Raw genomic sequence first — 14,817 nt, forward strand, 5'->3', positions numbered from 1 at the left:
ATAGCAACCGTCAAGGAGCCTAAGTTGATACCTTGGTGTGAATATGAGGAGGCACTTTGACTCACATATACCCAAGGAGCTTAAATATATGCAATGTTAGAAAGTATTATAAAGAACAATAAATTTAAAAATTTACCAAAAATAGCATAGATAAAAATTTTGTATGAAATTCAGCACAAGTTTAATTGCATAAATTGAAGATTAGATGACAAAGTTATGAGTACAAAACTGAAATTTTATAGGCGTATTCTGAGGCTATAAATTAATGGCCGAAATCTACCATCCTCAGGATATAGACAATGGCAAGTCCATTATTGATATAGATTGAACCGTTGAAACCCTACAATCAATTGCTTTTTGAGTCTAAATTATTCTAGAAGTCTTTGGATAGTAGTTAGGATGTCATCCGTGCTCAACTAGCAATAGCTAAATTACCTTCGATTATTTTTCAGTATTCAGTTCATCCCTAAGATAAAGATTTTGTTTATAGGAGCCTTCTTTTTTTTTTTTTTTTTTTTTTTTTTGTGGCTAGAATGGGTGATTCATACAACACTAACGTGTAAGAAATAGAAGCCTTCTTTTGTACGTTCTTTGGGTCTTGGTTAATGAATCCTATGAGTTTCTCTTAATGAATAGTCCTAAAATACTATTGTATTATCTTCTTTTTAATCCTAATGAATATTGCTGAATTCTAAAGCTCTCCTTGAGTGTCGTTTTGGGCAGTGTGCCTCTGCCTCGCTTTGGTGCCGCAACCTTCATACGACTTGAAGGCATCATCTTCTTTAGGTGCGACTTCGGAAGATCGTTTGCAAATTTAGTGTAACGTTGTTGGATATTTTGGAAGCCTAAGTGAATATTGGTGCAACTCTAGTCGAATCGAGGGGATTGGTTCATCAAAAATGAATCCAACTACTTATCCTAACTTATATTACCTTCTTATTTTCTTCGTTCTTTATTCCTAATTCTAGTTTAAATCTAAAGTTTTTATTCTTTGCTTCCAAACATTTTGTGAAAAAAAATAATTTACATTTTGTAATTCTAGAAAACTTTGATTTTCATTTGGTATAGGAAGAGGTATTGCATGGGTCTTGTTGTGATTATCTTAGCAGTTGTGTATCACATGTTATTTCCTACTTGTAGGCATCCTTGAGTAGCCCAATCTTGCTTATTCTTCTACTCCCGCGCGCGCTCATCCTAATTTTGCATGGTTGGATGATAATTCCAGCTAATTCTCGTTTGTTGGATGAACTCAAAATAAATTATTAGTGTTAGATCTATGATCCCTCGTAGAAAATCTGTAAGGTTGTAGACAAGCTAATTTGTAGCCTGAGGCACTATTTGGCAGAGCTGTTAGCAGTAAAGATTTTAAAAATATAGTTTTTTAAAGTAAATCTTTTATAAAAAGTTATTTGCTATTTGGTAATTATATTTATAAAGTATTGTAGAATTTTAATATGTATTTGGTAAATAAATTGAGAAAGTACTTTTGGTATGACAAAATGACTATAAAGAACATTGCATAGTATTATACAACATAGCATAATAAAATATAATATGTATTAATACATAAATATATGATATAGCATTATATTACTATAATGTAATATAATATTATTATAATATAGTAATATAATATTGTATACTATAGTATAATAATATAATATAATTTGATATTATATAATATAACATATCAATGTATTATGATATAATGTAATATAATATAATATTTATGATATAATACAATAATAAAGATATAAAATATTATAATTATTATAATTATATATTAATATTTTACTAATATAATATTTGTAGGAACTAATTTTTGGGTTTTTTGTTTTTCTTGTTGGATCTTCTGCAGATTTTTATAATATAAAGAGTCATTTCTTGTAATTATAATATTTATTATGGGTATTTTGGTTCAAAAAAAAATATAAATTAAAATAGTTTTTCGACGCATGCTAAAAGTGTTTTTCTAAAAAAGCTCCATTTTGGAGCTTTTCCTAAAGAGCTATTTTAGCTTTCTAGTAAAGATAAAATAATTTTTTGATTTTTTTATTAAATACCTCAGTTCCTTCTAAAAGTATTTTTGGATGGCTAGACCAAAAGTTTTACCAAACGGGGCCTAAATTCTATAAGGCCAAGTCCCTTTTAACAAATTTTGAAGATCATCCTGGGCTGAGCCCATTTCTATATTGAACTTATGCCACCATGCCCATGATTGCATTGCTTAAATAGATAAGGAACACAATTAATACCTTTCATACAACTCTTAAAAATAAAAATAGTTTGATATATATTTGTACGATATGTTATTTTTTAGCATGCAAAAGTAAAGGAATTTGACACACATTTGTATGACTCATCTCTTTTTAAGCATGCAAATGTAAAAATACTAGAAGGACATCCGTATGTGCAACTGTGCCTTGTCATTATGGCTGTCAGGTGACTATATTTAATGCAAACGCAATGTGTTACACGAGGAGAGATTCATGAATCACACGTAACACTAAAGTTTTGCTAGTAAAATTGAAAGTGGCAGCAACTTTCTACGTTCGAACCGAATTGAACGGATCATACATTCAGATGGATAAAAAAATGAAAACAAAGTGGCTTTTTATTCTGGTGGAATGAATTCTGGCATGCGGGCTGGTCCTGCGCGTTGCTATTGGTATTAATTCCATGCATAAGCACTAGTTCAGGCTTGTGCACATGCTTATTTGCCTTTGGTCCTTTTGGCCGACTATGGTCAGACCAGTCTCTAAGCTCATCAGTTATCCGGTCTGGTTTTCAAATGTTATCCGGATCTCGTCTGGGGGTTTTCATCAGAATCCTCGTGTGCATTACTTGAACATATCTCTCTGTCGTGCAAGTTGAACTAGAATTAAAAGGAAAGAGGAATTTATTCATCTCATTCTCCCCGGTGGCCATGAGTAAAAAATAAAATCTGGTGTCGGTGCCCGGTCTTCCGAGTCATTCTGACCTACTCCCCACCAATGAACGCTCTCCCAAGGAGTCAACGGCCGACAGGACAAGTCAAAGCAAGAGCCGTGCTCTCCTTCCATGTTTTGCCATCAGGTCGGGAGGACGAGAGGAAGCTCACAGGAAACAACGGAATCCGTCCTCACTTCCGTGTCTTTTTTTTTATCTTTGACTCTGGGTCAACAGGTCAACTTCGGGGGGCAATCCCCTCTACTGTAAATTCAAACCCCCTCCCCCTCCCCCTTCTCCTCCCTCTCCGCTCCCTGCCCGAGACCCAACGGTCCAGATCTCTCCTCTTTTCACCTCTCTCCCTTCCCGAATTCTTCTCCTCCCAAATTTTCGGCTCTGCTTTGGATTTTGACATCAGATCTCGGTGTTGTGATGGGGCGAGAGGTGGCGGTAGTGGTGGCCAACGCGGCGGAGGTGGTGGAGGAGGGGTGCACGACGCCGACGGCGGCGGAGTACCGAATACCGGACGCGGTGGCGTGCCCGCCAGCGCCGAGGAAGCCGAGGAGGAGTCCGGTACCGGGCGGCGCTCCACCGGTCGGCGGCCAGAAGTTTTTCATCCCCCCGAATCTCGAGGCGGTCTTCGCCGTCCACAAAGCCTGCTGAGAGCCTTGAGATAAATACTGGAAAAAAGATCTAGTTTATATATCACTTTCAGATTTCTTTCCTCCTCCTTTCCTTCCCTCTCTGTAGTATATATTGTCCATAACGCTGTAATTGGTGGCATGAATGTGGATGAATCTAATCAGATTGAGAAGATCTTATTTTGTTTCCTTTTTTATTTTAATTACCAGTGGAACACAAATTTCACGTTTTTTCTCTCACAGAAATACCTCTATGGAGTTTTAATCTGTTAATCATCATTTTTGATGGCAAAAGTATATAAACAATGAAAAGAATCCTTAACCACAAAAGGATTCACATTTTGCAGCACACATGCCTATCACTAGTTTTTCCACAAATAATTAAATATCTGAATGCCGAGGAAATAACTATTTGATGTAAGCATAGCTTAGGAAGATGAAGATAGTGTGATTACTAATGGCTGACTGACTTTGACTGTCTGATAAATCTTAAAAGTGCACATTCATGACTCAAATCCAGAACTTCTATTTGCTAAGTAGATGGATATGGCTGCAATCGTCATCTTTTAGTTACAAAGAGGTAGGAATATGGATGATTTTGAACATTAATATAAATAACTAGTTTTTACTAACTACAAATACCATTTAACAGACACCTCCATATAAAAGATGTGCATCTTAAAAAATAAAAATATACCATTATTATCGATGAGAGCTTATATTTTCATTGCCTAAAAAATCAATCCTCTCCGTGAGATAACCCCATAAGCTAATTCACCAATTCTAGTGTTTGAACACATGATATCACTGGATGATATATCATCTGGTCAGATTGGGCCATGTAGTTTATCTTTACTTATTGAAGTTACTGGTTTAAATAATTAACCCTAAATCAAATTCATATAACAAGACTAGGTATACATTTCTTGTACTGCTAAAACTTTCTAGTGAATCAGCAAGTCTCTACTAAGGTTGGACATGGGACCGAGCTAGCCCAAGGCCTATCGAGCTGGGGTCGGCTTCGGCTTAGGTTTTGGATCTAGCATGAAGGGTTCGAGTTCGGATTGTAGAGTCTAAATAAAATTCAAGGTTGCTCTGAAGCCTGATTCAGAGACCGGCCTGATCTGACCCCCACCCCTGAGAAGCTAAGACAAGGTAATATTTATTTATATCACACTGAAGTGGTTGAAAAGTTGAACACCACAAATAGCTAGCAGTCCTAGAATGTAACCAACCAATGATTTGGTTGGTGGTTGGATGAATTTAGAAGAACACTTTGAGCATCACTGAATTAAGAATGGTAGGTAAGCAACAAGAGATGCAATCTTGATGCCAACCATTCTATTGCTTCTTATAAAGGTAACAGATGGCAGGTTGCAGTGCAGTGAGCCGCAGAAAACAGCAAAGAGGAAATATGAGATGAGGAGGAGATACATGGAGGCCAAGCAGATTTAGACATCTATATCCATATTCATGAAGCGCTTGTAGTTGGACAAAAAAGTCGATTCAAACCTCTAGATTGTTAGCAATATATCACCTAAATAAGCAAATAAATCTAATAATTATAATTAATAGAAAATCTTAAAAGAAATAATATATATATGTATATTATTCAGCATCAAAATAAATCTATTTTATCACAAAGAAAATCTATTCTAGCACAAAATAAATTTATTCATTTAATAAATTCAAATCATAAAATTACAAATCCTACAGATCCACTAACATTAAATTTAAAACAAAAGTAAAAGAAAATAGTCTGATTTAAGGCATGTCGAAGCGCATAGATACTGTCCTAAAGAAGTATTTGCTCCCACATACGGGTCTTCCGGCAATCCTCCTTAGAGATATGATGATCATAAACTTCTTTTTCGGTACGTCTCGAAAGAAGCCAAATCGAATCCGATCAGATTTGCAGATCCAGCGAAGAATGAAATAAAAAGAATAAAATAAATTGAATATAATTGCAAAAATAAAAATAAGAAGTGGCTAAGAGGAAGAACTTTTCTCCAGAATTTTTTTGATACTTTTTTCTAATTTTTCGTGTCCCGAATAGGATGAAATTGAGGTGTATATGTAGGGGTACTGGTCAGGGGCTTTTTGGTCATTTTTGCGGAAGTGTCTGCAGTAATTATGCGGGGGAAAACCGCAGAGGGTGCCGCAAGCGCCCGCTGGCTATTGTGCATGCGGCCCGAGAATGGCCGCGTGCGCATTTGATTTTTCCAACATAAATTGCAAGAAAAGAAATAATAAGTTAGAGAGTAATAGATATGCGAATGTTTCGAGAATTCTCAAGAATTCTTGATTATTTCTAAAATATTTTCAATTATCCGCAAAAGTTAGTGAGCTATCTATCAACATGCGGTTCCAAATTAGGGCAGAACACTTCTAAAAATCATCTTGATATTCCCAAAAAAAAATTTCCTGATGTTTTTTTTCCTTAAATAAATTGCACTATTTTGCGACTGAAGATGACTGTATAGCTTGCCGGATCGGTATAGTATTGGATCTAGCTAAAACCTTAGAAGGAAAGGCCAAGAAGCAAGCACTTCGAGATGGTCAATTTGTCATAATAATCGTCATTATGAGGTAATTTTTATGAAAACCCATGCCAGCGTGTGTTTAGTCCTACATTTATTATTCGCTGGATAGATCTTGGATACTTATACAAAATCAAAAAATTCAAATAATATTTTTCGACTAGTTATTTTGAATAAAATATTATATTATTACAATTTTAAGAGCGATCGTGCTCGTATAACATCTACACATCCCTTAGACTTCATGATAAGCTACTTAGTTCTGTCATTCCAGCTCAGACCAATCCAACACTCTTTTTTTTTTTTTTTTTTTTGGTGGCACTGCCAATTCGGCAATTTCTCATCTCCACCAGGCTTGAATGCAGCTGAAAGATATCAGGAGCTCCTTCATCCCTTTGTGGGGACCCAAGATATGGCAAGTGGCTTGGAAATGGGATGAGTGATCCTAACATGTGCCCTTGTACCCATTCTGTACCCCATCACCTTTATGATTTTTCATTGCATGTGGAAAGGGATCATGCCGCATTGTTCAAAGATTCTCCGTCCAAGAGCTGCATGCACTTAATTATGATCTGTTGCCCAGCATCGACCAATGATGCACCCTTTGAATCAACAAATTCAAGACCATTTCTATAATTAAGATAGTTTTCTTACATTGGTGTAGGATTGAGGCTTTCGATGTGATTCATTTACTTAATGACTTTTTTTATGGGTTTCCCATCTTTCTTTTGGGGCAGGAAAAAAAAAAAAAAAAAAAAAAAGGAGAAGAGACTCTGCATCATCGAGAATTTGGCTATTAAGACTGGACTATAATGATCTTTCAAGATTGGTTAAGGTGAGGAATGCGTCTGAGTCATCATTTTTTCCTTCTGATGATAATGCATCAATTCAGGGCCTCATCCAAAAAGACGAGCCAGAAAGTAATATTTGGATTCCATAATTCTGTATAAGTATCTAAGATCGATCCAGCGCATAACTAATATGGAACAGAATACATGTTCATGAAGATCCTCATTGAAGTCCTGGCTTTCTCGCTCGGCTAACTAAAGTTTAAATTCAATCACGAATACTACAACCGGTTGATGGTCAGTTTCAAAAAGGCCCATGCTTCAGTATCTCTAGTGCGTATGGATCATAAGTCGGATCTATTTTGATACTATCTATAGCATGTCCAGGTCGTACCAAGGTAGTTCGATAGCATGCAATTGTTTATTCTTGGCTTAAAAAGTGCTAAACTGCACCAGACCATGATTAACTAACTACACAAATGGCGATGCACCACAGTGAACAGTCCATGAACTGTGCTGAAGCAGAACCACCATACCAACCTTTGTCCAATTAAAATAATGCTATCATCTATCGATGTCAAGCTCTCATGAAATACCTGGAGTAATGAAATATTAAACAACTCTTGGGATTGTAAATAGAGGGCAGCCACCAGGCCCCCCAGATGGCTTTTCATGCCAAACAAAAACTTATCACAGTTCATTCTGTACTAAATAAGCAAAGGTTTGACGTAAATTCTAATTTCTTGCTAGATTTTTGAAAATGTCTTGATCAAAACATTGGTGATATGTGGCATCATAATATTCCCATACATCTAACATATTTTTATACATATTTAAATTTGAGTAATATGAAAGGGATCTAATAATTGACAGCACGAAGTGTTTAGTCACAGGATGTGACCTCACCCATCCCTGAATAAGCAATGGATAGTGGTGAAGGCCCACCTGAGTCATCTTCTATATGGATCTGCCTAAGCTTTAAAACAATGGATGGTGGTTTTATTATCACTTTAAGCTTCTGTATCCTAGCAGGAATACACCATTAACAGGGCCATATTTATAAATGATAAAAGAGGACAGATTTTTCTTTCTGTCTGAATTAAAAGCTTCACCATTTCTAAAAACTTTTCATGCCGTTTAAGGATGTTTGAGATTTTTTTCTTTTCGATTCTTTGAAATATGTAAGCTTTACCTAATTGTCGAAATTGTCACCTAGATTGCTTAAACTATTTCTGTTATACCTCTATGGGCGACAGCTACCATTAAGTTATAAGAATGTAAGGAGAAAAAGGGAGTTTTCAGACAAATCAGAAGGTGGGGAGCAGAGATTTTTCAGACAAATTAATTTTTACTGAATCCTAGTCTTTGTTCATTCAACGGGAGGAGAAAACTTGGTTTCCGACAATGCCTTTTGTATTGGAGACAATCAAAAGCCAACTTAGAGTTGGTAAACTGACATTGCAGCTTGCAGGTGGGACCGTAAAGCTACTTTGGCATTTCAATGTCTTATCAGGTTTCATGAGTTGTTTCTTCCTCACTTCCAACAAAATCTGAAAAAGAATTGCGATTTTGGAGCTTCAATATCCTACAAGGTTGCATGACCCCTTGGTTAAATCATCATTCCACCAAACTCCAGAAGCATAACGGAATCCCAATATCTTAGAAGATTACATCATTTTCTTCTTATAACCATTTACTAAAACTTGAAAAAATGCTGAGAAATTGGAAAAGATAGTGTTAAGAGGCCATAAAAAGTTAGGGTGTACCGGTCGGATCAGATCGACAATTTGTCAATCCGAACTTGACCAATTTATTAAACAGGTAATCAAAATTGGATTTAGAACAGGACGAAACAAGTTAAATTGTTAAACGATTAAATATTAACATCTTTTTAAAATGAAAGCTCCTCTGTTGCTTTGCTGAGATTAGAGACCCCTCATTTCCAATATCTGCAGTCTATGCCCAATCCCCACATGCCATTCGGTCCCCCCACACCTATTCACAGAATCACACCCTGGAAAAGGCTGGTAAGCTGATCATCCCACAGCCATATTCTGTATAAAAAGTATAAATGCTTGCATTTTTTTTTTTTTTTTTGGTACATATAATTACACTCCATTCAAAGATACATACATTCCTTTTTTTTTCTCTCTCTTTCTGGAACATGCCATAGAAAAAGAGGACACCATGGGAGTGCAGATGGCCAAAAGGGAAAGTCTCTGTGAAATCTTTATTAATTTTTTTTCCTGGTCTTTGCTTTCCTTCGTTGGTGGTATCAGCATGCATGTGCCTGAGCTGATGCCAGCTCATAGCATGTATTCTTCCAAATTTAGCTTGTGGGGGGCTGCATCACTGTGACAGTGCTCTGTTTCCTCCTCCTTCAAAAAGACACTGCTCTGTTTCTTGTCTTCTTTGCCTGCGTTCCTTGTTCCCTCCTCTCTAAGCTAAAGGAGAGCTGGTCTGAGGTGGCCGATCTCGAATCCATGGCTTCTGAGGCTTCGTCAAACGATCAAACAGATGACAAAGTATGTAACAGAGAAAACGCTCCTTTTTCTCTCCTTTTTTCCTAGTTCTTTATTTTCATTTCCTTTCTATCTTGTGTTTCTCTTTCTTGGCTACCGCCAACTGTAAAAGAACTCATGAAACTGAAAATGGAAATATTCTTTTTTTTTTGGCTCTCCTGCTAGGATTAGGAATTTGGAGCAAGATATACCTAAAAATTTTCTGTTGTGAGGCCTTTTTCATGTTCTTTTCCCCTTCATATTGTGTGTGCAAACTGTTTTGGGCAGCAGAACCAGTTCTAGCATTCATGGATCATGGTGGAGGGATCAGATGTAAGCAAAACTGATATGATAATTTGATCAGTCTTCTTCTTCTTCTTCTTCTTCTTTTCCAGCCAGTGCTGCAGATTTTGTAAAAGAAGAGCCATCTGAGTTTTGCTTTAAAATAAAGATCTTAGAGGGCTAAGAAAGTCTCTTTCTTTTTCTTGTTTTCTCCTCCGGCTTCCTACTAGTCCATCCCTTGTTCTGGTCTTCATGAATCATGAAAATAAGGTCCTTCTGTTTCTGAATAAATTGAGTATGCGTTTTGTAATTACGAGAGCATTGGCTCTTAAGATTTTGCTTTTAGATGCTGCTTCTTCTATATTCACAAGATTAATCAGTACGCTTATTCCTTAAAACTTATATAAATACAAGCACTGTACATATATTATCATGGATAGAAATAATTTAATTGTCCATGATTTTGAGGAGAATTTACTGGTTCCACCTGATAAATGTTGAACAATTAAATTAATTTCATTTTTCTATCATGTTTCAAGTCTCATCACTTGTCATGGGAAAAAGGATTCCTCAAATTTGGAACGCCTTATTTTCCTTTGGTTCTGTCACTCATAATGATAAATTCATGACATGCACTATCTTCTCTCTTTCACTTGCAGTGCCAGAAATATGGATGTCCGTATATAGCTACCAGATAATCTGGTACAGGTTTTAACTTAGAAGATAGATGCAGCCTAAGTTGGACTTCGTCGCACCTTGTGCTCATGGGAAATTGGTTCAACCTGTGTTGAATTTAATTTCAATTTCTCATACATACAAACTAGTTTTAATGTACCTGAATAGAGAGGAAAGCAGGTCCTTGTAAAATACCTCAAGGAATGATTTATTTTAACAATACTTTTTGGTCTTAAAATCTTCCTAAGAAAGAATGAGTTTGTCAATCCGCTTAACAAAAAATATCAGTTATATATTATTTAGACCAGTTATTAGGATATTGTAGAAAGCCCATTCGAGATGTTGAATTAGGCAGGAGCAAGAGTTTTTGGTCTATGGTCATACTAACAAGACAGAGTAGTTCAATATGATCAATTCAAGAAAACAGAATGAAGATTGCTGAATTTCAAACTACCTTAGTTTCTTTCCAATTGGCAAAAACCTTCAGATGATCGAGCAATATATTAGCTCCTGAGAAACTTGTTCTAATTTACTGTTCCATGTTTGTGTTGGATATTGAGATGACTATTTATCCATTGTTGATTACTTCCAATCGAGTTACTTTAGGTGCATATGCATCCAGAAAGCATTAATGTTCATGCACATATACTAATTGGCTCAAGTTTCTTTCACTCTCTACTTTTATTTTAAAAAAAAGAATTTTTTTTTTCTGTACAGGTATATTAATATTATTAGTTTGATAATCAAAACCCATATAATTGCTTTTCTATTTCTGATCATTTCATGCGCATGCATAAGCGTTTATCTGCTTCCCTTGTCACCATTTCTGAGAAAATGTAAGAAAAAAAGGAAAAATCTATATCCATTATACATTTTTATTGATTTTTCATAATTATCATTTTTTGGTTTTATACAAGATTCTCTTGCTTTGATGCATAAATAATCTCTTTTTCTGGAAATTTCTTGGTTGGTACCTGACTAGTATACTGGCAGATTGTTGAGAAGGAAGAGGTCAACAATACAAAAGATACTGATGGAGAGAATGTTTCCCAACCAAAAAAAGTTGAAGGTAAGGATGAGGAAGCAAATTTCCAGGTAGAGGATTCAACAAATACTGAAACAGCTTTAATTGAATCAGAAGAAAAGCCAGAAGGTAAGATTGATTCCGCAGTTGAGGTGAAGGAAGAAGAAGATAATGACAAGGCTTCTGGTTCAGATGATTTAGTTGGTCATGGTGTGGAAGGGGTGGACAATGTTAAAAAGGAAGCTGAAACCTCTGCTACGTCAGAACCAGCAGCCGAATGTACCCAAGAAGAATTAGAGAATCAACCAGATGTATCTAATACTCTTGTGCCACCAAGTGAAGTGGTTGAAAAACCAAAGGAGGATTTTGAGGAATCTTCAGTTGAAGAACCAGAATCAGAAGCATCAAAAAAGCCAGCAGTTTCAGAAACGGTGACTGAAAAAGCGAAAGGTGAAGTTACAGAGCCTTCAACTGTTCCAAGTTCAATTTCAGAAGAAGAAAACAAAAAAAAGGAGCCACCGATAGTATCCACTGCCAAAGCGCCTGCATCTGATGGCATTGAAAGCCTTGGTACTGAAGAAGGTGCTAAGAATTCCCAAGACGAAAACAAGAACTTTGAGGAGACTGTTGCCTTCGAAAATTTGAGTGCAGTGGTAACAGATGTTGCGAAGCTTCAAGAAGCTGGAAAAGGAGCTGTTGCTCTTGAGGCTACTGATGCACCCCAAAAGACTGATGCAGAATTAAATGCTAGTAGAGATGTCGAGGAATCTGCAAAAGAAGAAATGGGGAGCGGTAGAGTCGAAGAGGTGGTGAAAGAAGTTGCAGTTGATGCTGGCAAGCCCAATCCTCCTGCTGCTATAGAACTGGTAGACGCTGCCGATGAAAGTTCAGTTATCAAAATCACTGAAGATTCCATGAAGCCAGAAGCTAAGGTTGAAGAACAAAAGCAAGAAAAGATTACAGAAGCTGAAGAACCAAATGTAAGTGAGAAAAGTAATATTGATGCTGCTAGCGAAGTTGCTGCAGTTGCATATGATGGAGAGAAGGTTTCTGGAAGTACTGAAAAGGTTGAGGAGGAGAAGAATGATAGATTGGAAAGTAATGAGCCAACTTTGGTAGGTACCTCCAAAGATCTCAAGGCAGCTACTGAAATTTATGAAGTCTCTTCCGAGGAAAGGAAGGTCTCTGAAGGTGTTGATATGGTTGAGGATAAGGACGAACACTTAAAAGGTAAAGAGGAAATCACCAGAGATCTTGATGCTGCTTCCATAGTTGCAGAGGCTCCATCCCAGGCAGAGAAGGCTTTTAAAGGTGCTGCAGTGTTTGAAGAGACAAAGGTTGAGGGTCTGAAAGATGAGAAGCTATCTGGGTTAGAGACCTCCAAGGATTTCGATGCTGCCTCTGAAGTTGCTGAATTTTCATCTCAGGAAAAAGTATCCGGAATTCTTGAAATTGTGGCAGAGAAGAAGGAAGAGAGCTTGGAAAGTGATAAGACAACAACAATTGATACCTCCGAAAGTTCTGATGCTGCTGCCGTCTCATCCAAAGATGAGAAATCTTCTATAGCTGCAGAAATGGTAGATAAGAAGGATAACACTCTAGAAGGTGACGAGCCAACTTTGGTTGAGACCTCCAAAGAATTCGATGTTGTTGGTGACATTTCTGGAGTCTCATTAGCAGAGGAGAAAACATCTGGTGGTACCGAAATGGTTCAGGAGAAAGATGAGAAAGAGAAATCTCCTAAAGGTGCTGAAACGATTAATGAAAAGAAGAATGAAGCTTTGGAAGGTGCAAGGAAGACTCTTGGTGAAACTTTTAAAGAGCATGATATGGAGGAAAAGAATGTTATCTCTGCATCTGCTGCAGAACCAGTTGATGATTCTGAGGAGATTGAGAAGGATAAGGAACTTGCAAAAGATATTGCAGAGACTGGGAAACCTGATGATGGAAACATAGTTGAGCCCTCCAAAGATGGTGATGTCACAAAGCAAGACAAGGAGGCCCCTAAACAAGACGTTCGTAAAGCTTCTCGACACCATTCAAGTAGCATATTATCAAAGATGAAGCATTTGATTGTCAAGGCAAAGAAGGTGATCCTTGGTAAATCACCAAGTTCAAAGACCATGTCAGCAGGAACCAACGATGACATTGAAGTGAAGTAATAGAGCAGGAGGTTTCTTCAGTTTAAAAAGGTTGTGTCATTTGTTATAGGCTCTTGCAACATATATGTTCTAAAGGTCATTCTTGCATCCACATCCTGCCTGCGCTGGTGTGCCTTCCACATGGTGCCCAGTGAGAGAGAAAATATGTGTGTGAATGGATGAACAGAAATGCAATTAGGAGGATTGAGCTAATGGGGCAATGACACTTGCAGGGAAAGATTTATTGAAATTGTGCCTCTTGGCTTGATGGTAGAAATGATGAATTGAACAGTATCAGTTCAGTGTAGTGTTATTTATTTCTCGGGATGGTGTGCTTTTGTGTGGCTTGGTTATATTTTGGTTGTGTTTATAGACCTGGCGAGACATTCTTTTTGTTGATTATGCGTGTATTGTTCAGTCTCATGAATAATAATCAACGTATACTTGATATATATTTTGTAACTTATTGTGATGCAACTGCATTGTGGTGATACGATAAAGATGCCTGAATTCAACATCATGTTAATGGGAGAGTGTTCCAGTGATATAATCATGAGCATGTTGGTTTCCTAAGTTAATGCATCAATGCAAGTCCACTGACCCAAGCATGAAGGCAATAACGTCCAACAATTGTATAAAATGTTCATGAAATGATGTTAATTCCATGTTAACCTCGTATGTCGATATATCCACTTTCATGTCATTATCACATGCATGTTTCAACATGCATTAGTCAGCATTACCTTTAGAAATATATACGTAATCCTCAAGTAATCCGTCAGACAAGAAATTGGGTTCCAATATGCAAATGGTATCAGATGATGGTACTTTCCAGTTCCATACCTCTATGGAGACCTGCAAGAGCATGTGAACGACGTCCGCTAATAGCTATTGTCAATAGAATAAAATTTATTCTTTCATTGTTCTTGTACATTATGCTATAACCATGAGCCAAATTGTCTCCAAGTATAAATCAGAACAAAGGAAAGTGAAGAGCAAAAAATTAGATAATAATATGATCTCACGGCTTGTCTAGGAATTTATCCTTCTGTTTTTAATGAGAAAAAGGGATGGGGAGATACATTAATATTCTTTCAGATATATTCAAGTTGATAAAAATGAAGCCTATATTCTTTCAGATACACTTAATTCTTGAAACAGAGGATTATTGCTTTGTTAGAGCCAAGAGGAAATGCATAATTTCTAAATATGGGAAAGAGGAAAAAGCTCAAGTAGCTAAAACATAAAAGATTTAGAGAAAATTTTAATGTAAAATTCAGGCCAAGTCAACTTTCAG

General features: G+C 36.6%; 1 protein-coding gene across 2 annotated transcripts; it reads left to right on the plus strand.

Moving 5' to 3' along the window:
• The first annotated feature begins 8,833 nt into the window (after positions 1-8,833).
• On the plus strand, positions 8,834-13,982 carry LOC103720130 (A-kinase anchor protein 12-like). 2 transcript variants are annotated; one of them, XM_026809625.2, is made up of 2 exons: positions 8,834-8,924; positions 11,349-13,982. In XM_026809625.2, the coding sequence occupies exons 1-2, from the start codon at positions 8,856-8,858 to the stop codon at positions 13,539-13,541; spliced, it is 2,262 nt and encodes a 753-aa protein (XP_026665426.2). In that variant the 5' UTR covers positions 8,834-8,855; the 3' UTR covers positions 13,542-13,982. The 2 variants fall into 2 exon arrangements, with proteins under 2 accessions (XP_026665426.2, XP_008807927.2); XM_008809705.4 differs by lacking the exon at positions 8,834-8,924 and adding an exon at positions 9,062-9,422.
• The last annotated feature ends 835 nt before the right edge of the window (positions 13,983-14,817 follow it).

The sequence above is a fragment of the Phoenix dactylifera genome, chromosome 1, assembly GCF_009389715.1.
Source record: "Phoenix dactylifera cultivar Barhee BC4 chromosome 1, palm_55x_up_171113_PBpolish2nd_filt_p, whole genome shotgun sequence".
NCBI lineage: Eukaryota > Viridiplantae > Streptophyta > Magnoliopsida > Arecales > Arecaceae > Phoenix > Phoenix dactylifera.